The sequence below is a fragment of the Somniosus microcephalus genome, chromosome 15 (assembly GCF_052327205.1).
Source record: "Somniosus microcephalus isolate GS21.2 chromosome 15, FLI_Smic_1.0, whole genome shotgun sequence".
Lineage (NCBI taxonomy): Eukaryota > Metazoa > Chordata > Chondrichthyes > Squaliformes > Somniosidae > Somniosus > Somniosus microcephalus.
The window spans coordinates 123,605,356-123,632,397 of NC_141001.1; the positions used below are offsets into that span (position 1 = coordinate 123,605,356).

At 45.6% G+C, this 27,042-nt stretch overlaps 1 protein-coding gene across 5 annotated transcripts in view; it reads left to right on the forward strand.

The window, feature by feature from the left end:
- Positions 1-27,042, forward strand: part of lrrc56 (leucine rich repeat containing 56) — a 235,646-nt gene that overhangs the window by 55,221 nt on the left and 153,383 nt on the right. For all 5 annotated transcript variants that reach the window (XM_086008403.1, XM_086008398.1, XM_086008400.1 and 2 more), the window contains one exon: positions 23,880-23,967. In XM_086008403.1, coding sequence (XP_085864529.1) covers positions 23,880-23,967 — 88 coding nt within the window. The remainder of the gene's footprint in view (positions 1-23,879; positions 23,968-27,042) is intronic.

The window sequence follows — 27,042 nt, forward strand, 5'->3', positions numbered from 1 at the left end:
TTCAAAACCTTCAGGTTTTTTGATGCAGGTACAGGAAACTCTTTTTTTATCCGGCACCGACGGGACCGGCGTGGTGCCGGTTGATCAAAAAGTCCGGATTACAGAGAGGTATAGTTACCCAGGTACGAGAGCCCCGTACACGGCCACAGATCCAGGAACCCTGGTTACACGGCCACTAATATGTAGTAAAACTTACCTGAACCTACTCCTGAATTTTGCCGGTTAAGAGAGATTTCTGGTTATTTAGGTGCCGGTAAAAAGAGAGTTTCCTGTATTCGCAAGAAAACTATTTAGAAGTGGTTATTTTTGCAGAAAGAGAGGCTGAAAGAATGTGTGCGAGAGGGGTACAGAGTGTCAGATAGAAACATAGAAGATAGGAGCAGGAGTAGGCCATTCGGCCCCTCGAGCCTGTTCCGCCATTTAATGAGATCATGGTTGATCATCCAAACTCAGTACCCTGTCCCTGCTTTCTCCCCATATCCCTTGATCCCTTTAGCCTTAAGAAATATATCTAACTCCTTCTTGAATATATTTAATGAATTGGCCTCAGTTGCCTTGTGTGGTAGAGAATTCCACAGGTTCACCACTCTCTGGGAGAAGAAATTCCTCCTCATCTCAGTCCTAAATGACTTACCCTTTATCCTTAGACTGTGACCCCTGGTTCTGGACTCCCCCGCCATCGGGAACATCCTTCCTGCATCTAGTCTGTTTAGTCCTGTTAGAATTTTATAAGCTTCAATGAGATCCCCTCTCATTCTTCTAAACTCTAGCGAATATAAGCCTAATCGACCCAATCTCTCCTCATACGTCATTCCTGCCATCCCAGGTATCAGTCTGGTGAATCTTCGCTGCACTCTCTCCATGGCAAGAACATCCTTCCTCAGATAAGGCGACCAAAACTGCACACAATACTCAGGTGTGGTCTTGCCAAGGCCCTGTACAACTGCAGCAAGACATCCTTGCTCCTGCACTCAAATGCTCTCGCTATGAAGGCCAACATACTACTTGCCGCCTTAACCGCCTGCTGCACCTGCATGCTTACCTTCAGCGACTGGTTGCACTTCCCCTGTTCCCAATCTATTGCCGTTCAGATAATAATCTGTCTTCCTGTTTTTGCCACCGAAGTGGATAACCTTGCATTTATCCACATTGGGCAGATGCATGGCAAATGCAGTATAATCACCCAACCTGTCCAAATCATACTGGAGTTTCTCTGCATCCTCCTCACAGCACACACACCCACCCAGCTTTGTGTCATCTGCAGACTTGGAGATATTACATCTAGTTCCCTCGTCTAGATCATTAATATATATTGTGAATAGCTGGGGTCCTAGCACCGATCCCTGCGGTACCCCACTAGTCACTGCCTGCCACTCGGAAAAAGACCCGTTTATTCCAACTTGTTGCTTCCTGTCTGCAAACCAGTTCTCTATCCAAGTCAGTACCTTACCCCCAATCCCATGTGCCTTAACTTTACACGCTAATCTCTTTTATGCCGGACCTTATCAAAGGCCTTCTGAAAGTCCAAATACACCACATCCACTGGTTCTCCCTTATCTATTCTACCAGTTACATCCTGAAAAAATTCCAGTAGTTTAGTCAAGCACGATTTACCTTTTGTAAATCCATGTTGACTTTGTCTGATCCTGTCACTGTTTTCCAAGTGCTCTGCTATTACATCTTTTATAATGGACTCTAGCATTTTCCCCACTACCGATGTCAGGCTTACCGGTCTGATACAATGGAAAAGAGAAAGAAAGGCATAAATGCAATGAGAAAGGGCGAAATTGTGTGAGAGACATAGAAAAGAGAGCAGACGAATCAAGGAGAGACTTTTTTACCTTCCAGGTCTAAAGCACCTTGGGATATTTTTCTGTTAAAGGTGCTATATAACTGCAAGATGTTGTACAAAGGCCACGAAAAAAGTCAAAGACAAACCCAATTTTAATAAAAGCATGTTTTATAATGGCTACGTTCTGTCTCTGAGTACTAGCTGCTGCCTACTATAATAGCTAGCTGTACAGTCAGTAAAATTAGAGTTTTGATTAAAAAGAAGAAAAGCTTGAATTTACAGAACTCCTTTCACGACCTCTGGACGTCCCAAGGTGCTTTACAGCCAATGAAGTACTTTTGAAGCGTCGAAGTGTAGTCGCTGTTGTATTACAGTAAGTGGAACATGAGCAACTGTTACAACAACCAGCTGAAATGTTTCCTCACTCGGGCAGGTTGGTAGAGGCAGTGCACCAGCACTGTAAGATGGACTGCTGATTAAAATGACCATTTCATGCTCTTACAATCCCAGCATTATGAAACAGCATGTCCTCTGACTAGACCAAAAGGAGTGTTTACTCCACAGTTAAACCTCAATGAATACTGCCACTATCTATTTAATTGGAAGTCAAAACAGGGATGCGGAATGATTCCATGCTTTCCATTCCATAATTCCTACCACAAGCATGTAATCGGGAGAGTCCGGGCAGCAAGCCATTGAGCGATGATGCTGCATTGTGTGTGTTCGGGGGCAGTCCTGAGGGCTTCCCCAGTCTGATGCAGTATAAATGGGGATGTGCCCATACACAGTGCCCAAAATGGAATTCGTTTGCTTGCTTGAGTTTATGAGTACAAACATGTTTATTACTTTAGGTGTTTATAATGTTTGTGCATAAAACCTTGGAAGGGACAAACTATACATTGTCAAAGCAGCCTACCATTTTTATTGAAATATAATATTACTCTTCTAATTATCTTTAATAAAAACTGCTTGGCCCATTGTTTCAATCAAGAAAATAATTACATTTGTTGCTAGTCGATCTCTTGTGGCGTTGCACATGGGGAAAACAAGATTTATAATCCTAAAATGTTGCTTTAGTTTGAAGTTCATTAACTCACTAGAAGGAGGTCTAAAACTTTACAAGGTGATCAAAGCATTAACTGGGGATTGAGACTGGCAGCATCACATGCTGCTAAAGGTCAGCAGGAGGGTTCCATCGCTCTGACTACTTTTTGTTCTGTTTTGGAAAGTCCTATTTAGTTTGTTTATATTCCACATTCTAATTTAGTCATGAAAATATGTTTGAAAAAGCGATTAAAGTACTTTGCAAGCACAGTGCCGATGTGGAAGACTACTGATGTGGAAGACTACTGCATATGCGGTGCTACACAGGCACGTTGCTGTGAAAAGGTGGTTGTAGCTGCTTGTGTGCATTGCTACGGTGATGGAGAGCAGCATATCATGCAGTTGCTGGGGTTGCTTACATTGACTGCCCTGGAGGAGACGCTGCCATTGTTGCTTGTACATTGTTTATGCATTGTATGAGTCCGGCAACCCCTCGATTTAAAAATTCTCATCCTTGTTTTCAAATCCCTCCATGGCCTCACCCCTCCCAATCTCTGTAACCTCCTCCAGCCCTACAACCCTCCGAGATCTCTGCACTCCTCCGATTCTGGCCTCTTTCCCATTCCTGATTTTCATCGTTCACCATTGGCAGCTGTGTCTTCAGCTGCCGAGGCCCTAAGTTCGGGAATTCCCTCCCTAAACCTCTCTGCCTCTCTAGCACTCTCTCCTTCCTTAAGACGCTCCTTAAAACCTACGTCTTTGACCAATCTTTTGTTCACCCGTCCTAATATCTCCTGATGTGGCTCAGTGTCAAATTTTGTTAGCGCTCCCGTGAAGCATCTTGGGATGTTTTACTATGTTAAAGGAGCTATATAAATGCAAGTTGTGAATGTTGTTGTTGCAGAGTACACATAGAATCATACAGCACAGGAGAAGGCCATTCGGCCTGATGTAAGAAAAAGGAGTCTTACCATCAAGTAACTTTAAAGTAAGCTTTAAGTAACTTATAAACACACTATATACAAGAGAGGTCTTTACCATGCCTCTGGTAGAAGCCTCTTACAATACTGAACAGACCAGTATTTATACCAGTCCAACAGGAAGTGACATATGACAGGAAGTGAGGTATGTACACAGTTCATAGTTCACAGTTCACAGGAAGTGATGACATAACTTCCCGGAAGTTATTATTATCACATTCTTCCTTCCTGCAGGATTAGGAGGCTGTGGTCTACCTTTTGGTCCGCAGCCGCCGAACAAGGAAGAGTCGCACCTGTTTGGATTCCCGTCGTAGAGGGTCGCTGGTCCGCTTACATGCGGTTGGCCATTGGTCAGAGTCTGTGTGGCCTGGATTGCCTTGTGAAGGGTCGGGGAGATCATGGCTTCGAGTACGAGCCCCAATAGGTTCAAAGTCGGACTGCCTCTGTTCAGAGGGAGGTGCAGAGCTGGTCTGTGGCGGATCAGTACTTTCATGCGCGGTACTGGGAGGGTCGCAATCTTGAGTACGGGGTTCTACCGGCACCAAGCTAGTTGGTGTCCGATCAGGATCCTGGAGAGGGGTACCCGATAGGTCCCAAGAGTTTCCTGGTGAAATGCCATCACCCGATGTCCCACTAGGTCCTGGTGGGCAGGGAGCCAGATCCCGTAATGATACGGTAGATTCTTGGCCGTCGGAATATCGTATGTTTGCATAGGTGGGGTTGGCATCGGTTAGTTCGACCTCGTCTACGAGAGGGTCATTTTTAGACGTCCGAACGTATCTTCGGAGTAATACAGGTCCAGGAGTAGTTAGCCATGACGGGAGTGATGTCCCATGAGATGAGCGACGCTGGAATCCAAAGAACCGCTCATGAGGTGTAGTATTTGTGGCTGTAGAAAGCAGGGACCGTATAGAGTGCAATGCATCCGGAAGCACTGTTTCCCATTGCTGGTCTGGTAGGCCCCGAGATCTTAAAGCGAGACGTACGGAATTCCAGATGATACCATTATACCTCTCTACCTGCCCATTTCCGATGGGATGGTATGGTGTTGTTTTGCTTGTAGCAATTCCCCGTTCTGAGAGGTAGTCCTTGAGTTCCCTTGACATAAAGGATGGACCCCGATCTGAGTGAATATAAGCCGGCATGCCACAGAGAGAAAATACCTGCTCAAGGCAGCAGATTACTGTGGACGCCAGCATATTGGAGCAGGGGAAGGCAAATGGAAAACGTGAATATTCGTCGATCATGGTGAGCAAATATGTGGTCCGAGTTGAAGAGGGCACTGGGCCCTTAAAATCGATGCTAAGTCATTGCATCGGTTGGGTTGCATGTATGAGTATACCATCTGAGGGGCGGAAGAACTGAGGTTTTAATTCCGCACAAAGCCGGCATTCTGAGCATATTTTCTTTACATCTCCAGTGGAAAAAGGGAGATTCCGTGATCGTACGAAATGTAGCATGCGCGTAATGCCAGGATGACACAATCCATTGTGGACATCCATGAGAGTAGAGGATGACATAGTGGAGCAGAATGCCCGTGTGAGGGTGTCCGGGGCCACATTCTCCTTGCCAGGCCGATAGAGAATGGTATAACCAAAAGAGGCCAGTTCCATCCTCCAAAGTTGTATTTTATATTCTTAATTTTGGTTCGTTTTCGATTATCGAGCATGAAGGCGACTGATCGTTGGTCCATGATCAATGTAAAGTGCTGGCGAGCTAGAAAATGGTTCCACTTCCGTACTGCCTCTATGATGGCTGTGGCTTCTTTCTCAACCGAAGGATAATGTAGCTCGGCACCTTGTAAGGTCCTGGACATAAATGCTACAGGACGACCTTCCTGATTCAGAGTAGTCGAGATCGCCACCTCCGAGGCATCACATTCAACCACGAAAGGGAGATTCTCATCGATGGAGTGAAGAGCCGCTTTCTCCAACTGTTTTTTGAGAAGGTTAAAGGCTGCAACAGCCGCTGTTCCCAGTGGAAATGATCTAGCATGCAGCAAGGGTTGGATTTTGTCCGAAAAATGAGGAATCCATTTAGCGTAGTATGCAAACAGACCGAGAGCCCGACGTAAAGAAGCCGGATTCTTAGGTGACGGGAGCTCTTGGAGTGGGCGAAGTCTTTCTGGTCAGGCTTAATGATACCATTGCCTACGCAGTAGCCAAGGATGTTGATGGTCAGTTGCGACTCAACAGATTTGGATTCATTCAGGGTCAAATTACGGCGATGGAGGGCATCCCGAAATTTTTGGAGGTTGGCGTCGTGTTCCTGTTGATCGTGACCTGCAATGGTAATGTTATCAAGATAGGGAAAAGTGTCCCTTAGGTTTTCCTGCTTAACCAGGCCATCCATTGCCCGTTGGAAGACAGCCACTCCATTAGTAACCCCAAATGGGAGGCGACGAAATTGGTACAGCCGTCCATTAGCCTCAAAGGCCGTGTACTGCTTATCTGAGACCTTCAAGGGTACCTGATGATAGGCACTTTTTAAATCGTAAGTTGAGAACACTTTGTATTCGGCCAGTTTATTAACCATATCATCAATGCGTGGCAATGGGTAGGCGTCCAAGTCGGTATATTGATTGATGGTTTGCGAATAATCGATGCATAGTCGCTGTTTGTGAGGTTTTAGAGGGTTCTTGACAATGACGACTTGAGCCCGCCAGGGCGACGAACATGGTTCGATGATATCCTCTGCTAGAAGTCGAGAGATTTCAGCCGCAATAAAAGATTGGTCTTCCTGATTAAAGCGCCGCGATTTCGTTATTATTGGTTTGCATCGAGGCGGAATACTGGCAAATAATGAGGGTTCATCAAGTGAAGCTGCTGACAATGCACAAAACGGTAATTTAGACGGTATATTAGAAATAGTAAGTCCGGGTTTGGATCCACCAAACTCAATGGTGAGTTTCTTATGCTGTTTTTGGAAGTCCAGCCCTAAGAGGAGATCACTACATAAGTCCTTGAGCACCGAAAGTCGGGTGGAGGGATACATACGACCATGAAGTGTCATATCAACAATACAAAAGCCGGAGATTCTGGTATTAAGTGATGACTGAGCCATCGCAATTGCCTGGTCCGATGGGAAGACATGTAGTTTCAATTTCGCAACAATCTGTTCCTTAATGAAACTATCAGTACTTCCTGAGTCAATTAAGGCATCTAAGGTATGCCCTTTAATTGAAATTTTTGTGGCTGCATGAGACAGGTTCTGTGGGCAAGCAGCTGTAATTGGTGTCGTTGCACAGAGAGTGGCTAAAACTCTCGGTGTGCTTCTTCGGGAGAGAGCTCGAGAGGAAGCTTGATAGGTCCTAGCTGGAGCATCTTGATAGGCCCTAATTGGGGCAGTTCGGTAGGCCTTAACTGGATTGGCCCTCGTAGAGGCCCTTGATAGGCAAACTTTAGCAAAGTGTCCTTTTTTTTTGCAATAACTGCAGATTGCATTGCGAGCAGGGCAGGTTTTCCTAGGGTGAAAAGCATCTCCACAAAAGAAGCACTCCTTCCTAGATTGCCAAGAGGCTGCTAAAGTGGGATCATCCTCCTCTTCTTCATCAGAATGATCAGAATTAGATTCCCCCATGATAGGGTTCACCTGAGACCGCTTGAATTGTCTGGTTGCAGCTACAGCAGCAGATCGAGATCTGGGCAGCTGATAGAGGTCTGCATTTCTCTTTGCCAAATCCAGAGAACAAGCTAGGTCAAAAGCTTTTTGTAGCTCAAGTGTTTTACTTTCTAGTAGACGCTGGCGTATAAATGGAGAGGCAATCCCGCAGATGAAAGCATCACGAATCATTTCTTTGCGGTACAGCTCAGCTGAGGCTGCCTGAAAGTTACAATCTATGCTGAGCCTGCGAAGTTCTTGCAGGAATTCGTCAATTGATTTCCCTGGCCCTTGTTGGGCTGTGGCCAGTAGATGTCTAGCATAGACCTCATTTGGGGTCTTGGCATACAGTTTCTTAAGTGCCCGAATCACCTCATCGTAATTATCCCATTCATCAACATATTCGAACACTTTTGGGGTCACATAGTTGATAAGTATCCTCAATCTAGCAGGAGCATCCGCTTTACATTCATCCAGAAAATTCTCAAAAGTACGGTACCAATGCTTCCATACCCTGCCAGCTGCTGGTGTATTCGGGTCCAAGTCCAGACAAATAGGTCTAAGGATTCTCTCCATGATGGGTGGTTCCCTGGATCCTTAACTCCAAGTTTGTCCGAAGGTCTAGTATTTGTGAGTGTAAATACTAAGTTACTTAAATTGATGTAAGAAAAAGGAGTCTTACCATCAAGTAACTTTAAAGTAAGCTTTAAGTAACTTATAAACACACTATATACAAGAGAGGTCTTTACCATGCCTCTGGTAGAAGCCTCTTACAATACTGAACAGACCAGTATTTATACCAGTCCAACAGGAAGTGACATATGACAGGAAGTGAGGTATGTACACAGTTCATAGTTCACAGTTCACAGGAAGTGATGACATAACTTCCCGGAAGTTATTATTATTATCACACAGCCCATCGTGCCTGTGCCAGCTCTTTGAACGAGCTCTCCAATTAGTCCCACTCCCCTGCTCGTTCCCCAGAGCCCTGCAAAATTTTGCTTTTCAGGTATTTATACAATTCCGTTTTGAAAGTTACTGTTGAATCTGCTTCCACTACCCTTTCAGGCAGCGCATTCCAGATCACAACAACTCATTGTGTAAAATAAATTCTCCTCATCTCCCCTCTGGTTCTTTTGCCAATCACCTTACAATCTCTGTCCCTGTGGATACTGGCCTTCCTGCCAGTGGAAACCATTTCTCCTCATTTACTCTATCAGAACCCATCATAACTTTGAAAAACACAATTAAACCTCACCTAACCTTCTTTGCTCCACGGAGAACAGCCCTTGATGTTGGTTCTTAAAAGATAATATTGATCATATTTCCCTCATTCCACTGATGGCTTACTGAGTTTATCCAGTGAGTAGCTGGGCCATGCAGAGCAGGAAGGTATCGGCTTCAGTCCCCCCTTTGGTGCTGAATTAGTTGCTTTGTGCCAGAGGGGGAGGGGAGGGGAGGAGTGTTCGAACTGGGCTTAGCGCCCCTGTGGTGAGATGAAGGGGAAATCAGCTGGGGTTTCTCCTTTTAGCAGAGAAGGTTAAGGGGAGATTTGGTGGAGGAGTTCAAAATCTTGAAGGGTTTTGATAGAGTAAATAAGGAGAATGTGTTTCCACTGGCAGAATGGTCTCCTTCTGTGCTGTTTTCTCTGATTCTGTGGTTCCCATTCCTGACAACGAGGGATTTGCCAGAGGGACTTGTATTTCTATCGTGCTATTCACGACCTCAGGATGTCCCAAAGCACTTTACAGCCAATGAAGTACCTTTAGTGTCAGCCGTGGCTCAGTGGGCAGCACCCTCGCCTCTGAGTCAGAAGGTTGTGGGTTCAAGTCCCACTCCAGAGACTTGAACACAATCTAGGCTGACATTGCAATTCAGTACTGAGGGAGTGCTGCACTGTCGGAGGTGCTGTCTTTCAGATGAGATGATAGACCGAGGCCCTGTCTGCCCTCTCAGGTGGGCATAAAAGATCCCATGGCAATATTTCGAACAAGAGCAGGAGTTATCCCCGGTGTTAGTGATGTTGATTGCAGGATAATCAACATCACTAAAACAGATTATCTGGTCATAATCACATTGCTGTTTGTGGGAGCTTGCTGTGCGTAAATTGGCTGCCGCGTTTCATACATTCCAACAGGGACTACACTTCAAAAGTACTTCATTGGCTGTAAAGTGCTTTGGGCCATCCGGTGGACTTGAGAGTCACTGTAGAAATGCAAGTCTATTCTTTTTTGAATTGTAATGGGAACAGTTGCTTAGTGGTTATGTTACTGGACTAGTAATCCAGAGGCCTGGGCTGCTAAATAAATCTGGAATCAAAAGCTAGTATCAGTAATGGTGGCCATGAAACTACCGGATTGTCATAAAAACCCATCTGGTTCACTAATGTCCTTTAGGGAAGGAAATCTGCCGTCCTTACCCGGTCTGGCCTGTGTGTGACTCCAGACTCACAGCAATGTGGTTGACTCGTAACTGCCCTCTGAAATGGCCCAGCGAGCCACTCAGTTGTAACAAACCGCTACAGCAAACATTGGGGCAGTAATTCCTCCCCAAACGTGTGAGTATGGAAGGGGTACTCACGCGTCTGGCCGGAGGAAATGCCGGTTTTCAGCATGCACAGCGCATGCGCTGAAAACCGGCATTTCCTCTCCTCTCACCCAAGAGTTGAAGAGGCTAGCGCGTGCGCTGTAGGGGGCAGCGCGTGCGTCTTGGGTTTCCTCTGTTTTGGCGGATTTGCGCATGTGTAAAGGCTTCCGGTCTTTACACTTGTAAAAAGCACACGTAAGTATTTATTTTTACAGGTAAGTGGTGTTTTAGTGCAATTTAGATTTTTTTTTCCACAGGTTTATTATTTTAAAGAATCTACAATAAGGTAAGTTTAGTTTTAGACCCTTTTTATTAAAAATTTATTTTTTTCAAAAAAAAAATTGTTTAAATTATTTTTTTAAACTTATTTATACTTAATTTAATGATTGGGATGTTTTAAAAAAATTTATTTAAAGTTTAAGTAGTGTTTTGAAGTGCAGTACTTTTCATGAGTTTGACAGTTCTTACTCTCAAACTTATGAATGAAGTTTCCCCTCCCCTGATTGGCTGCACAGTGCTCACCTGATCCCAGCCGGCACATCGCACTAACTACGCCGCTGGGTCAGGTTAGCACAGCGCGCCGACATCAGAACCGGGCCACTGAAAGGAAATCCACTGCGGGCCAGGTTTCAGATGTCGGCGCGCCGGGTACGTGCACATCGGGGGCTTGCACACGCGGCAAGCCCCCAACACCAAGTTCTGGGCCAATAAGAATAATAAAACCGGACGGACCACCCAGCCGCGACCTTGGCACCGGCTTCGGATACAACAACGGCACACCCAGCCCAGTTGACCAGCAAAGTCCTCCTCACTAACATCTGGGGACATATGTCAAAATTGGGAGAGCTGTCCCACAGACTAGTCAAGTAACAGCCTCACATACTCACAGAATCATACTTTTCAGCCAATGTCCCAGATGCCTCCATCACCATCCCTGGGTATGTCCTGTCCCACGGGCAGGACAGACCCACCAGGGGTGGCGGTACAGTGGGGAAGGAGTGGCCCTGGGAGTCCTCAACATTGACTCTGGACCCCATGAAGTCTCATGGCTTCAGGTCAAGCATGGGCAAGGAAACCTCCTGCTGATTACCACCTACCGCCCTCCCTCAGCTGATGAATCAGTATTCCTCCATGTTGAACACCACTTTGAAGAAGCACTGAGGGTAGCAAGGGCACAGAATGTACTCTGGGTGGGGGACTTCAATGTCCATCACCAAGAGTGGCTCGGTAGCACCACTACTGACCGAGCTGGCCGAATCCTGAAGGACATAACTGCCAGTCTGGGCCTGCGACAGGTAGTGAGAGAACCAACACGAGGGAAAACCTACTTGATGTTGTCATCACCAATCTACCTGTCGCAGATGCATCTGTCCATGACAGTATTGGTAGCAGTGACCACCGCACAGTCCTTGTGGAGACAAAGACATGTCTTCACACTGAGGACACACTTCACCGTGTTGTGTGGCACTACCACCGTGCTAAATGGGATAGATTCAGAACAGATCTAGCAGCTCAAAATTGAGCATCCATGAGGCGCTGTGGGCCATCAGCAACAACAGAATTGTATTCCACCACAATCTGTAACCTCATGGCCCGGCAAACTCCTCGCTTCACCATTACCATCAAGCCAGGGGTCCAACCCTGGTTCAATGAGGAGTGCAGAAGAGCATGCCAGGAGCAGCAACAGGCGTACCTAAAAATGAGGTGCCAACCTGGGGAAGCTGCAACACAGGATTACATGCATGCTAAAAAGCGGAAACAGCATGCTATAGACAGAGCTAAGCGATCCCACAATCAATGGATCAGATCAAAGCTCTGCAGTCTTGCCACACCCAGTCGTGAATGGTGGTGGACTATTAAACAACTAACGGGAGGAGGAGGCTGCAAGAATATCTCCATCCTCAATAATGGCGGAGCACAGCACGCGAGTGCAAAAGACAGGGCTGATGCGTTTGCAACCATTTTCAGCCAGAAGTGCCGAGTGGATGATCTATCTCGGCCTCCTCCTGACATCCACACCATCACAGAAGCCAGTCTTCAGCCAATTCGATTCACTCCATGTGATATCAAGAAACGGCTGAGCACACTGGATACAGCAAAGGCTATGGGCCCCGACAACATCCCGGCTATCGTGCTGAAGACTTGCGCTCCAGAACTAGCCGCACCTCTAGCCAAGCTGTTCCAGTACACCTATAACACTGGCATCTACCCGCCAATGTGGAAAATTACCCAGGTATGTCCTGTCCAATCCAATCCGGCCAATTACTGCCCCATCAGACTACTCAATCATCAGCAAAGTGATGGAAGATGTCGTTGACAGTGCTATCAAGCAGCACTTACTCACCAATAACCTGCTCACTGATGCTCAGTTTGGGTTCCGCCAGGACCACTCGGCTCCAGATCTCATTACAGCCTTGGTCCAAACATGGACAAAAGAGCTGAATTCCAGAGGTGAGGTGAGAATGACTGCCCTTGACATCATGGCAGCATTTGACCGAGTGTGGCATCAAGGAGCCCTAGTAAAATTGAAGTCAATGGGAATCGGGAGGAAAACGCTCCACTGGCTGGAGTCATACCTAGCACAAAGGAAGATGGTTGTGGTTGTTGGAGGCCAATCATCTCAGCCCCAGGACATCGCTGCAGGAGTTCCTCAGGGCAGTGTCCTAGGCCCAACCATCTTCAGCTGCTTCATCAATGACCTTCCCTCCATCATAAGGTCAAGATTAGAAGCGGGGATGTTCGCTGATGATTGCACATTGTTCAGTTCCATTTGCAACTCCTCAGATAATGAAGCAGTCCATGCCCGCATGCAACAAGACCTGACCAACTTTCAGACTTGGGCTGCTAAGTGGCAGGTAACATTCATGCCACATAAGTTCCAGGCAATGACTATCTCCAACAAGCGACAGTCTAACCACCACCCCTTGACGTTCAACTGTATTACCATTGCCGAATCCCCCACCATCAACATCCTGTGGGGTCACCATTGACCAGAAACGTAACTGGACCAGCCACATAAATACTGTGGCAACAAGAGCAGGTCAGAGGCTAGGTATTCTGCAGCGAGTGTCTCACCTCCTGACTCCCCAAAGCCTTTGCACCATCTACAAGGAACAAGTCAGGAGTGTGATGGAATACTCTCCACTTGCCTGGATGAGTGCAGCCCCAACAACACTCAAGAAGCTCGACACCATCCAGGACAAAGCAGCCCTCTTGATTGGCACCCTATCCACCACCTTCAACATTCACTCCCTCCACCACCGGTGCACCGTGGCTGCAGTGTGCACCATCTACAAGATGCACTGCAGCAACTCGCCAAGGCTTCTTCGGCAGCACCTTCCAAACCCACGACCTCTACCACCTAGAAGGACAAGGGCAGCAGACGCATGGGAACACCATCACCTGCAAGTTCCCCTCCAAGTTATACACCATCCTGACTTGGAAGTATATCGCCATTCTTTCATTGTCGCTGGTCAAAATCCTGGAAATCCCTCCCTAGCAGCACTGTGGGAGTACCTTCACCACATGGATTGCAGCGGTTCAAGAAGGCGGCTCACCACCACCTTCTCGAGGGCAATTAGGGATTGGTGATAAATGCCGGCCTTGCCAGCGACGCCCACATCCCATAAACGAATAAAAAGAAAAGACGTCACTGTTGTAATGTAGGAAACACGGCAGCCAATTTGCGGATAGCAAGCTCCCACAAACAGCAATGGGATAATGACCAGATAATCTGGTTTTGTGATGTTGATTGATGGATAACTTTTGGTCAGGGCACCGGGGAGAACTCACCGGCTCCTCTTCGAAATAGTGCCATGGAATCTTTTACATCCACCTGAGAGAGCAGACGAGGCCTCGGTTTAATGTCTCATCCAAAAGATGGCACCTCCGACAGTGCAGCACTCTCTTGGTACGGCACGGGAGAGCCACTGGCGAGCCGCTGAATTATGTCTCGCAAGAAATAACTCCTTTAGAAGACGGGACAGAGAAGAGCAGAAGCTTAGTGAGGAACAGGTGATGTTGAAGGTCTGGTTAAGTTACGTATGTTAACCTGCCCCATCATCCGTAGCGCTCTTTTGTAGCTGTAATGGCTATTAAAATACTCTAATTGAACATTTAATAAACATCAACACAAAAGGCAACAACTTGTGCTAGGGTGCAATTCTGTAGCCTTTTGGTATCTTAGCTTTGTGGCTATTCTTCATATATACACACCTAGACCGTGAATATCAATGAGCTGTTTGATTGGGGAAACCATCACAGCGGAGGCTGATCCTGCCGGCGTCTAACGCTCACGCACGCATGTCTAGTGTGGGATCGGTAGCGATTGATCCGGCATTGACTAACTCAACATCCTGCGATGGCCTGTATTCTTCAGTACCTAGAGTAAGTGTAGTGTGCTCGGGAGAAACAGGCGACTTTGCCCCCATGGTTCGCAAAGCTCTCCACCCACATAAAAACTGACTGTAAAAGCTTTTATAGATATGTGAAGAGAAAAAGATTGGTGAAGTCAAACGTAGGTCCCTTGCAGTCAGAATCAGGGGAATTTATAATGGGGAACAAAGAAATGGCAGACCAATTAAATACATATTTTGGTTCTGTCTTCACAAAGGAGGACACAAATAACCTCCCAGAGATGTCGGGGAACATACGGTCTAATGAGAGGGAGGAACTGAAAGAAATTAGTATTTGTAGGGAAATGGTGTTAGGGAAATTAATGGGATTGAAGGCCGATAAATCCCCAGGGCCTGATAATCTACATCCTAGGGTACTTAAGGAAGTGGCCCGAGAAATAGTAGATGCATTGCTGGTCATCTTCCAAAATTCGATAGACTCTGGAACAGTTCCCATGGATTGGAGGGTAGCTAATGTTACCCCACTGTTCAAAAAAGGTGGTAGAGAGAAAATGGGGAATTATAGACCGGTAAGTCTGACATCGGTAGTGGGGAAAATGCTAGAGTCCATTATAAAAGATGTAATAGCAGAGCACTTGGAAAACAGTGACAGGATCGGACAAAGTCAACATGGATTTACAAAAGGTAAATCGTGCTTGACTAATCTACTGGAATTTTTTGAGGATGTAACTGGTAGAATAGATAAGGGAGAACCAGTGGATGTGGTGTATTTGGACTTTCAGAAGGCTTTCGATAAGGTCCCGCATAAGAGATTAGTGTGTAAAGTTAAGGCACATGGGATTGGGGGCAAGGTACTGACTTGGATAAAGAACTAGAAGCAAAGAGATGGAATAAACGGGTCTTTTTCCGAGTGGCAGGCAGTGACTAGTGGGGTACCGCAGGGATCGGTCCTAGGACCCCAGCTATTCACAATATATATAAATGATCTAGACGAGGGAACTAGATGTAATATCTCCAAGTTTGCAGACGACACAAAGCTGGGTGGGCGTGTGTGCTGTTGAGGAGGATGCCGAGAAACTCCAGTATGATTTGGACAGGTTGGGTGATTGGGCAGAAGCATGGCAGATGCAGTATAATGTGGATAAATGCGAGGTTATCCACTTTGGTGGCAAAAACAGGAAGGCAGATTATTATCTGAATGGCAATAGATTGGGAGAAGGGGAAGTGCAACGAGACTTGGGTGTCCTTGTGCACCAGTCATAGAGTCATAGAGTTTTACAGCGCAGAAAGAGGCCCTTCGGCCCATCGTGTCTGCGCCGTCCATCAATCCCTGTCCAGTCTAATCCCATTTTCCAGCATTTGGTCCATAGCCTTGTATGCAATGGCATTTCAAGTGCCCATCCAAATGCTTCTTGAATGTTGTGAGGGTTCCTGCCTCTACCACCCTTTCAGGCAGTGAGTTCCAGCTTCCAACCACCCTCTGGGTGAAAAGGTTCCTCCTCAAATCCCCTCTAAATCTCCTGCCCCTTACCCTGAATCTATGCCCCCTTGTTATTGACCCCCCTACTAAGGGGAAAAGTTCCTCTTTATCTACCCTATCTATGCCCCTCATCATTTTGTACACCTCAATCAGGTCCCCCCTCAGCCTCCTTTGCTCCAAGGAAAACAACCCCAGCCTGTTTAGTCTTTCTTCATAGCTGAGGCGCTCCATCCCAGGTAACATCCTGGTGAATCTTCTCTGCACCCTCTCCAAAGCAGTCACATCCTTCCTATAGTGAGGCGACCAGAACTGCACACAGTACTCCAGCTGTGGCCTCACCAGCGTTTTGTACAGCTCCATCATAACCTCCCTGCTCTTATATTCTATGCCTCTGCTAATGAAGGCAAGTATCCCATATGCCTTTTTAACCACCTTATCTACCTGTTCCGCTGCCTTCAGGGATCTATGTACATGTACACCAAGGTCCCTCTGACCCTCTGTACTTCCTAGTCGCTGAAGGTAAGCATGCAGGTGCAGCAGGCGGTTAAGAAGGCAAATTGTATGTTGGCCTTCGTAGCGAGAGGATTCGAGTACAGGAAGAAGGATGTCTTGCTGCAGTTGCACAGGGCCTTGGTGAGACCACACCTTGAGTATTGTGTGCAGTTTTGGTCGCCTTATCTGAGGAAGGATGTTCTTGCCATGGAGGGAGTGCAGCGAAGATTCACCAGACTGATACTTGGGATGGCAGGAATGACGTATGAGGAGAGATTGGGTCGATTGGGCTTATACTCGCTGGAGTTTAGAAGAATGAGAGGGGATCTCATCGAAACTTATAAAATTCTAACAGGACTAGACAGACTAGATGCAGGAAGGATGTTCCTGATGGCCGGGGAGTCCAGAACCAGGGGTCACAGTCTAAGGATAAGGGGTAAGCCATTTAGGACAGAGATGAGGAGGAATTTCTTCACCCAGAGAGTGGTGAACCTGTGGAATTCTCTACCACAGAAGGCAGTGGAGGCCAATTCATTAAATATATTCAAGAAGGAGTTGGATATATTTCTTAAGGCTAAAGGGATCAAGGGATAAGGGGAGAAGGCAGGGACAGGGTACTGAATTTGGATGATCAGCCATGATCTCATTGAATGGCGGAGCAGGCTTGTGGGGCCGAATGGCCTACTCCTGCTCCTATCTTCTATGTTTCACCCCTGGGGGTTTTCCTCACCTCGTGTCTGGGTCTGTTGTAGAATCAATGATAGAGATTGATCGCTGTGATTGGTCAACAACTCCATTATCGGTGGATCGTGCGACTCCCTGGATGGGAGACGGCGAACGAGATGGACCTGGGTCTTTTTGGGTCCAGCTGTTCCGATGTTCCTGGTGCAGTATCGATGGTGGTGGGTCGGGGCTTGAACTGGATTTCTTTTTTACATCTTGATTCAATTGTAACGTGGATTATATCACTGTAACATATGAAAGTCAGAAATCTGGCAATGTTTTCAATTACTAAAGCCATAGTTTGGCTACATTTATCATTTTTACTGCTCTTTTATCATATTTACAGTTTTGGAAGAGAGATTTAATCAGAATTGTAGCCGATTTCACTGGACTGGGATAGAAATTAATATGTAAAACATAATCTTTCATCTCTGAAATGGAGAGAGTCAGGGTTGTCATAACGGAGATTCGATCTGTGCACTGATACTATCACACACAGCTACACAGAGTTTGTTATTCCCTGGCTATTCCTTTTGACATATTATCAGGATTTATAAAAGCTGAACATATGACATTCAGACTGGATTTCACAGTGTCATCTGATCTTACAGGAATAGAAAGGTTCCGTTGCAATAACACACAGTCGCTTGCATTACAGAGTCCAAAATCAGAGCAAATAAACCAGCAAGTGACGCTTTTCTTGCAGACTAGAAGAAATTGACCAAGTCACGTGTGTGTCTGGTATATATTATCTACAGCAGGAAACATAATATGCCTTTGAAACTAGAATATTAACCCATTCATGCATGTGTGACTAGCTTTGGAGAAACTTAATTGGACGGCTTTGATGAATTAGCATATCTCATGTGGACAAAACAAGCCAACTGGGCTTAGTTTTCAAATTTTAGTTGTCACGTTTGGTATATATTTTTGTAATTTTTATGCTGGTGTAAATGGGATAATTGGAGGCAGCAATTTGCAAATCATTCTCTTACTGTAGTGGGGCTACCTTTACAGAGGAGGCTGGAATGTTCAGGGCTGTGACCCTCTCCAGGGCACTGCTGAACATTGACTCTTTAGTAAACTACAGCATGTCTGCTTCTGTGGGGCACAGAGGGTCTTGCCAGTGACCGCACCTCCCTAAGATGGCAAGAAAATGAGCAAGCCTCAGCCAGTAAGGACAGTAAAACTTGGAAGTCTGTTGAGAACAGTATTTAATCTTCTGAACGGGAGTTTGACGCTTTACAGCAAGGATTCCTGGGCCATCTCACAGATCTCACTGTCCATGCCAGAGCTTCCGATAAAACAGTTCGCACCAAATACTATAAATGTGTTGTAGTGGGCTGGATACTGCTGCAGTTTTACTATCGCCATACGCTTTACTTATTTCAATGTTTATCTAGATGAAGAATGACGTCCCATCCATAAGAAGGGTACTGGAGCCAGTGAGCCAGTCATAGAGTCATATGGCACAGAAGGAGGCCATTCAGCCCATTGAGTCCGTGCCGGCTTTCTGTAGAGCAATCCAGTCAGTCCCATTCCCCCGCTCTATCCCCGTAGTCCTGCAAGTTTATTTCCCTCAAGTGCCTATCCAGTCTCCCCTTGAAAACATTGAGTGTCTCCGCTTCCACCACTTCCGTCGGCAGCGAGTTCCAGGTCCTCACCACTTGCTGCGTAAAAAAGTTTTTCCCCTGTATCTCTTGCCCAAAACCTTAAATCTGTGTCCCCTAGTCTTTGTAACATCAACTAGTGGGAACAGCCTTTCCCCGTCTAGCCTATCCAAACCCGTCATAATCTTGTACACCTCTATCAAATCACCCCTCAACCTCCTTTGCTCTAATGAAAACAAATCCAGCTTCTCCAACCTGTCCTTGTAGCTAAGATCCCCCATCCCCGGAACCATTCTGGTAAATCTCCTCTGCACCCTCTCAAGGGCCTTCACATCCTTCCTAAAGTGTGGTGACCAGAACTGGACGCAATACTCCAGTTGTGGCCTATCAGCATAACTTCTCTACTTTTGTACTCAGTACCTCTATTTATAAAGCCCAAGATCCCATATGCTTTGTTAACCACTCTCTCAATATGTCCTGCCACCTTCAGGGACCTATGCACATTAACTCCCAGGTCCCTCTGTCCCTGCACACTCTTTAAAACTGTGCCATTAAGTGTATATTGCCTCTCCCTGTTCCTTCTGCCAAAATGCATCACCTCACACTTCTCTGTATTAAATTCCATTTGCCACTTGTCTGCCCATTCTGCTCGCCTTTCTATGTCCTGTTGCAGTCGATTGGTATCATCCTCACTGTTTGCCACACCCCCAAGTTTGGTATCATCGGCAAATTTAGAAATTCTACTCTGTATTCCAATATCCAGGTCATTTATATATACAGTGTATATATATATCGAAAAAAGCAGTGGCCCCAGCACTGACCCTTGGGGAACACCAATGTCTACCATCCTCCAGTCTAAAAGACAGCCATTTACCACAGCTCGCTGTTTTCTGTCCTTAAGCCAATTCCTTAAAGAAGCTGCCACTGACCCACCTATTCCATGAGTCTCAATTTTGTTAACCAGCCTTCTATGTGGTACTTTGTCAAACGCCTTCTGAAAATCCATGTAGACAACAACCATTGCATTCCCTTCATCAATCCTCCCTGTTACTTCGTCAAAAAATTCAATTAGATTAGTCAAACACAATCTGCCTGTTACAAATCCGTGTTGGCTCACCACAGAAGGCTGTAGAGGCCAAGTCACTGAATATATTTAAGAAGGAGATAGATAGATTTCTAGACACAAAAGGCATCAAGGAGTATGGGGAGAGAGTGGGAATATGGTATTGAGATAGAGGATCAGCCATGATCATATTGAATGGCGGAGCAGGCTCGAAAGGCCGAATGGACTATTCCTGCTCCTATGTTTCTATGAATTAGCTTAAACCTCTCCAAGAGCCCGTTAATTTTTTCTTTGATTATTGTTTCTAAAACTTTACCCACCACTGATGTTAAACTGATGGCCTGTAGTTACTAGCATTGTCCTTACACCCTTTCTTGAACAATGGTGTCACATTTGCCACTTTCCAATCCTCAGGCACCTCCCCCGCATCTAGGGAAGATTGGAAAATTATGGCAAGCCTTTCCGCTATCTCCTCCCCCAATTCCCTTAGCAACCTGGGATGCAATCCATCTGGTATGAAGTGGATTCTCTCGGATGATACCAGAGAGGATAAAGTTATGACGAGAGATGTGAATAACGCTGATTTAAAAAAAATTTATTCACGAAATGTGGGCATCGCTGGCAAGGCCAGCATTTATTGCCCATCCCTAATTGCCCTCGAGAAGGTGGTGGTGAGCCGCTGACCTGAACCGCTGCAGTCCGTGATACTTCTTCGTAGAAGTTTGAGCTCGGCCATTGCTCGGCCATTTCAGAGGGTAGTTAAGAGTCGACCACATTGCTCGGAGCCACATATAGGGCAGACCAGACAGAACCAGATGGGTTTTTATGAAAGTCTGGTCACCATTATTGACAATATATTTTATTCCAGATTAACTGAATTTAAATTCCCCATCTGCCATGGTGAGATTTGAACTCACGTCTCCGGATCATTAGTCCAGGCCTCTGGATTACTAGTCCAGTAACATAACCACTAGGCTACCGTATTCACTGGGGCAGAGAAATTTAGGGGGAGGGGGTGTGGAGGGGGGGGGGCGGGAATCCAGTAGAGGTGTTCAAAGTTATGAGAGGGTAAAAAGCAACCAATTATTTCCACTGGTCAGAGAATCGCTAGCAAATGACTAAAACGCGGGATTAGTACTAGAAGCAGAAAGAGGGAGGTTAGCAGAATTATTTTCAAACAAAGTTATTGGAATATGAAAGCATTAGTGCAGGTAAAAGTCAATCCGCAGCATTTATAAGCTTGAGGACAAATACGCAATGAGCCATATATATCCGATTCATACAAAAATCGGAGTTGTTGTGGTTTTTGAAGCGGCAGTAGGTATTGTTGTGAAGGAATAAGCAATATAACCTAATCAGAAAAAGACACCATTCTATGAAAGAATTCTTGCCTTATTAAAACATGACAAACTGGGTCTGGAAATCGAGAAACCGAACGATGGAGAAGCTGTGATAGCATTCTGGCTGTTGAGATAAGATAAGTTGTTGACACTGAATCAATAACCTTATTGAAACAGAAGGTTAGAGGCTCCTGGAAGTCAAAACCTTTGGGAACAAGACAATAGTTACCCGGTACAAGGTGTTTTAATTTATACCTCATAAAGGAGCACATAAAAGTAACAAACATACGCCTTCATGAAAATGACATCAAGTAAAACACACCTGCTGTTACATCGTTTTTTATGGTAAACTTAGAACACCTAAAGAGACATAGTTCTGTATGCTACCAGCTGAGGTGACTGTAAGAACTGCAAGGGTCAGCAGAAAAATTACTAGAGATAATTAGCTTAAGAAGGCAAATGGTATGTTGGCCTTCATAGCGAGAGGAATCGAGTACAGGAGCAAAGATATCTTGCTGCAGTTGTACAGGGCCTTGGTGAGACCACATCTTGAGTATTGTGTGCAATTTTGGTCGCCTTATCTGAGGAAGGATGTTCTTGCCATAGAGGGAGTGCAGCGAAGATTCAGCAGACTGATACCTGGGATGGCTGGAATGACGTATGAGGAGAGATTGGGTCGATTAGGCTTATATTCACTGGAGTTTAGAAGAATGAGAGGGGATCTCATTGAAACTTATAAAATTCTAGCAGGACTAGACAGACTAGATGCAGGAAGGATGTTCCCGATGGCCGGGGAGTCCAGAACCAGGGGTCACAGTCTAAGGATAAGGGGTAAGTCATTTAGCACTGAGATGAGGAGGAATTTCTTCACCCATGGAGTGGTGAACCTGTGGAATTCTCTACCACAGAAGGCAGTTCAGGCCAACTTATTAAATATATTCAAGAAGGAGTTAGATATATTTCTTAAGGCTAAAGGGATCAAGGGATATGGGGAGAAGGCAGGGACAGGGTACTGAATTTGGATGATCAGTCATGATCTCATTAAATGGCGGAACAGGCTCGAGGGGCCGAATGGCCTACTCCTGCTCCTATCTTCTATGTTTCTATTACATCAGCAGAAAACCTTAAAGGCAATACCAATGGGAAAGGGTATAAAAATTGAACTCTCAAATGGGATAATAGACTCGCTTAAAGGGGCAAAGCGATTCTCGGCTTCAGGGCTAGCTCTGTAAGTCTACACTGCTTTGTACCTCGGGGATCAAGGTACTGTATTTGATTCTGGTGGAGATCCTGAATAAACTTTAAGAACTGTAAAACTGTAGCGAAGTTAAGATTTGAGTTCTCTGCTAATAGAATTGTAAAGCTTTCTCTTTTTGGAACTGTTAATGTTGCGATTGACTCACCAACTGTAAATTATATGTCGGTTCTTTAATAAATCTATATATTTTTAGAATTGTCTCACATAATACTTCTGTATCAAACTCGCTAACTCAATCTCCGTACACTCTTTGGTGAGGAGTTGCAGAATTCTGGGGGAGTTTTCCGGACCCTCTTAATATCCGGAACGTTACTGTGTAGCTAAACTTATTAAAAGAGCTATCTGGAGGACAGTAACATTTTCAGGTTGTTCCTTTCCTTTAGTGAGAGATAGTCCGGACCTTTAGACCCAATTAAGCATTTTTAGGATTCGGCTACGTCAAACTTTAGTTGAAAATAAACATCTGAGGAATATGCCTGATCCAGAGTAGCCCTAAAGGAGCTAGGACAAGTAATAATCCTTTCATTGTGTGTTGAACAGAGGTTCTCCTGGAATTTCTGCAGAGGTTCTCCCTGGTGGGAGGTCGACAGAACCCCTGGAGAAGCAGCATAAACAACTGTTTATGGAGCGCGTACAGGTTTTCCGCTGATCTTCCGCCAAAGCTATGGGGGAGATCGGGAGAACCTCTTGGAAATCCTCCCCTATTGTTTATATGGCTGTTCGAATTCAGGGACATTTTTAAAGAAAGAAAGAACTTGCATTTCTATAGCGCCTTCCACAACCTCAGGACGTCCCAAAGCGCTTTACAGCCAATGAAGTACTTTTTTTTTGGAAGGTTAGTTACTGTTGTAATGTAGGAAACATGGCAGCCAATTTGTACACAGCAAGCTCCCACAAACAGCAATGTGACAACGAGCAGATAATCTGTTTTAGTAACGTTTATTGAGGGATAAATATTGGCCCAGGACACCGGGGAGAACTCCCCTGCTCTTCTTTGAAATAATGCCATGGGCTCTTTTACTTTCACCTGAGAGAGCAGACGGGGCCTCGGTTTAACGTCTCATCTGAAAGCCGGCACCACCGGCAGTGCAGCACTCCCTCAGCACTGAGTGTCAGCCTGGGTTATGGGTCCAAGTCTCTAGAGTGGGACTTGAACCCACAACCTGGACCTGTTAAATTGACGGATGTCAGCGTCTGCTCATTGACTACTGGGTTACTGGGCGTACAGTTTATTCCAAAGTACAGTAGGGTGCTTTGTATCCTAGACTACTCGAAACATTTGCACTGACTGATTAAATGACATGTGCTTCAATTTTACATTTTAACACGAGATTGGCTAATATTTCTGTGATATACTTTGGGTTGAAGTGTAAGTGTATAAGACGTGAGGGGTTGAAATGACCGTTGGTGTTGAAGGGAACTTCACGTTGATGTGCACTGAAACAGTTACCGTGTTTCTGTTTCTTTTCCTATTTCATTTATAATGTTCCACAAGCTGCATTTCATGCTGCAGAATCACCTGCTGGTTGTACATCTATCTTTGTTTATCCTTACAGCGAGCCCTGACACAGACAGAGGACCTACGACAGGTGAAGGTCCTGGAGATGTGCGTAGACACACAGGATAACAGTCTGGGAAACTTTGGTAAGTAACCCGTTTATCGTGTGGTTATATTTAATCACAGCTCTTTATTCAAAGGATCTTCTAGTTTGATATCTTGTTTTCATTGTATCTTGGCATGTGTGAGTTGCTGCTGCTTAGAGATGAATTTTATATATGTGAAGAATGTAGTTATAAAGCACCTTACTGGTGGTTGTAACTGTTTAAATACACACCCTTTTTCATGAAATTGATGCCGTTATTTAATCTGAATGGGGACTGCAGTAACACTGTGAACTGAATAAAACCCAGCCAAGCAATTACTGGCATCCCAGTAACATTGGACTGACGGCCACAGAGCCCATGTCCAAATCCAAAATACCCTCAGCCATGCTTTTGTTACCTCCAGACTCGGCTATTCCAACACTCTCCTGGCTGGCTGCCGATCTTCCACCCTCCGTAAACTTCAACTCACCCAAAACTCTGCCCGTATCATAACTCACACCCAGTCCCGTTCACCCATCACCCCTGTGCTCGCTGACCTTCCGGCAACCACTCAAATGTTAAAGTTTCATCCTTGTGGTCAAATCCCTCCATGGCCTCCTCGCCCCCTCCCTATCTCTGTAACCTCCTCCAGCCTTACAACCCCCCCGAGAACTCTGCACTCATCCCACACTAGCCTCTTGTGCATCCCCGATTTCCTTCACCCCACCATTGCTGGCCATGTCTATAGCTGTCTAGGCCTTAGGCTCTGGAATTCCAGTGAAGCTCAACACAAGCTCGAGGAACAGCACCTCCTCTTTCTATTGGGCAATTAGGGATCCTCTGTCCTTAATACTGACTTTAATAACTTCCGAGCTGAATGCTAGCTCCCATTTTCTCTCTGGAAGTCGGTGCTGGTGACGTACGATGGATGTGCCGCCTTTCGGAGGTGGGGGAGGAGAGCGGGTTGGTGCTTGGGGTGGGGATCCCACTGTCTCAACACTGTGCTGGCAGGGAGGTCTGCATCCTTGGTGTTAACCTACTTTATCCGTCCACCAGGCCCCTGGGCCCCTGGAGCCTGCTCCACTTTGCCAGTTTTTCAAGCTTCCTATTCCACTTGCCTCTCCCCCTTCAGCTCTTCTCACACTCTGTATCTTGTACATCTTTTTTATTTCCTTGATTTCTTTCATTTTGCTTCCCTTTGTCTCCTGCCATTTCGCCATTTCCTGCTCCCCACTGTGGCACTTTACAGGTCGTTCTGTTTCTTTTCCTCTGTGTGGTCGTTGCATGTATTTCCTCCCTCTCTTTCCTTGCCAATCTGTAATATCTTTCTGTTCTGAGGAAGAGGTCTATACCTGAGCTGTCAAATGACTTTTGCCTGACCTGTTTTTCTGGTTTTTATTTCAGATTTCAGCACCTACTTTTTGTTCACCTGCATTCTGTCTGGTTCACGTTTAGGGTGTTGACATTTTTTTGTTTTTGTTTTATTAAAACCACTAAAAGTAGAAGATTACATTTCCAGCGAAGCGACTTGCTATAAGCACGCGGTCCGCTCCATGCCACAGACAGTTATCCAGCTTCTGTATCTTGTAGATGTGAGAACTAGAGAGCTAATTCCTTCCACCCAGCCAGCAGAGAGCCGCACTGACAGGGTCAGATAATCGCCACTATAGCATTGCAGCGCTATGTCTGACTGCGGTCCCTTCGAGCAAAGCTTCCTGCATGGGGTTAGACCCGACTTTTTAATATTTAATGAGCCGGAGACTCAAAACAACTGCAGCCAGTCACTTGAATCGCTACGGGTTTCCTCTCTCTTCTATTTCAAGATAGGTACCAGATTCTTTATTTTTTAAATCCGAGAACCTACAGAATTTGTCCCGGTGGAAGAGTTACTTGCTGCATGCATTTTTATTTAGAGGCAGTTCTATTTTATTTAAGTTTTCGTTAAATGATTGTGGCATCAGTGTATTGGATCTCTATCCTGGCATGTTGCAGCGCGTTAGAATACCACAATTCAGCTCAGCACCGCGCTCACAGCCTGAAACGTGCCGCCACGGGAAGGCAAGCGTTTGGCCATTCTTTGTTTTGTAGCGAGAGAGGGAAGGTTGGAGGTCCAGTGGCCTTGAATAGCACTTGGTCAGCAATAGGATCGCACTGACAGAGGCAGAGAAGCAGCCTTTATCCTGGGGAAAGGAGAAAAAACAAACTCAAGGGTGGCACTGAAATAAACACAGTTCTCCAATAAGCACGGATGCAGTATTAACCTATCCTTTCCCTCTCCATCACATGGTTTTTTTTTGGTAACGGCCAGACTGAATTCATGCCTAGAATTGTTTTGCGTTCAGGAAATAACAATAGTGGATGAAACTGTATAAAAGTAAAGGAAATGAGGTTTAAGTAAGCCTGCTTATTGCAATAAGTGTTGATATTGCCAATAGTTACACATCTGGACAACTGGGCAAGTTAAACGAGTGAAATAAAAAGATTCAAGTTTGTGTTCTTTTTAAGTAGAATTTCTTCTGTCGTCCCTCAACTGAACCAAAGTTCGGTTCTGGTTCTGGTTCGGTTCTGGTCCGGTTCTGGTTCTGGTTCCTGTTCGGTTTCGGTTCTGGTTCTGGTTCCAGTTCCGGTTCTGTTTCGGTTCTGGTTCCGGTTTCGGTTCTGGTTCCGGTTCCGGGTTCGGTTCTGGTTCCGGTTCCGGTTCTGCCCTGCTGTAGTCCTGCTTGCAGTAGTATGATTTTTAAATTAAATTTTTTTTGTCTCTTTTTTTTGTGGCGCCTGTAAAGATTTATCTCTGGGCCTTTCAAAGTCTTTGCTTGAAAGAAGTACTTTTTGTCCCTTGATTTGAACTGTGCATTTCACTCGGTAATACAGTGACAGCAGCATGTGAAAACTTGCCAGCAATCGCATAGTTTAGAGGATTGAGTTATGAGATCAGCATTCAGAAGGAAATTGATCCCAAAGCCTTTCTCAATGCATTGTTTGTATTGCTATTCTACATGTGGGCTGCAAGTGTGTAACTGTGACCGATTTAATGAACTTCAGCACAAGACCTCAGAAGTAGCTCAGTGCATTAGCTGGTGACTGAGTCATGTTGGCATTCAAAGAATGCCATGGGTCTTTGCCATTTTAAACTTG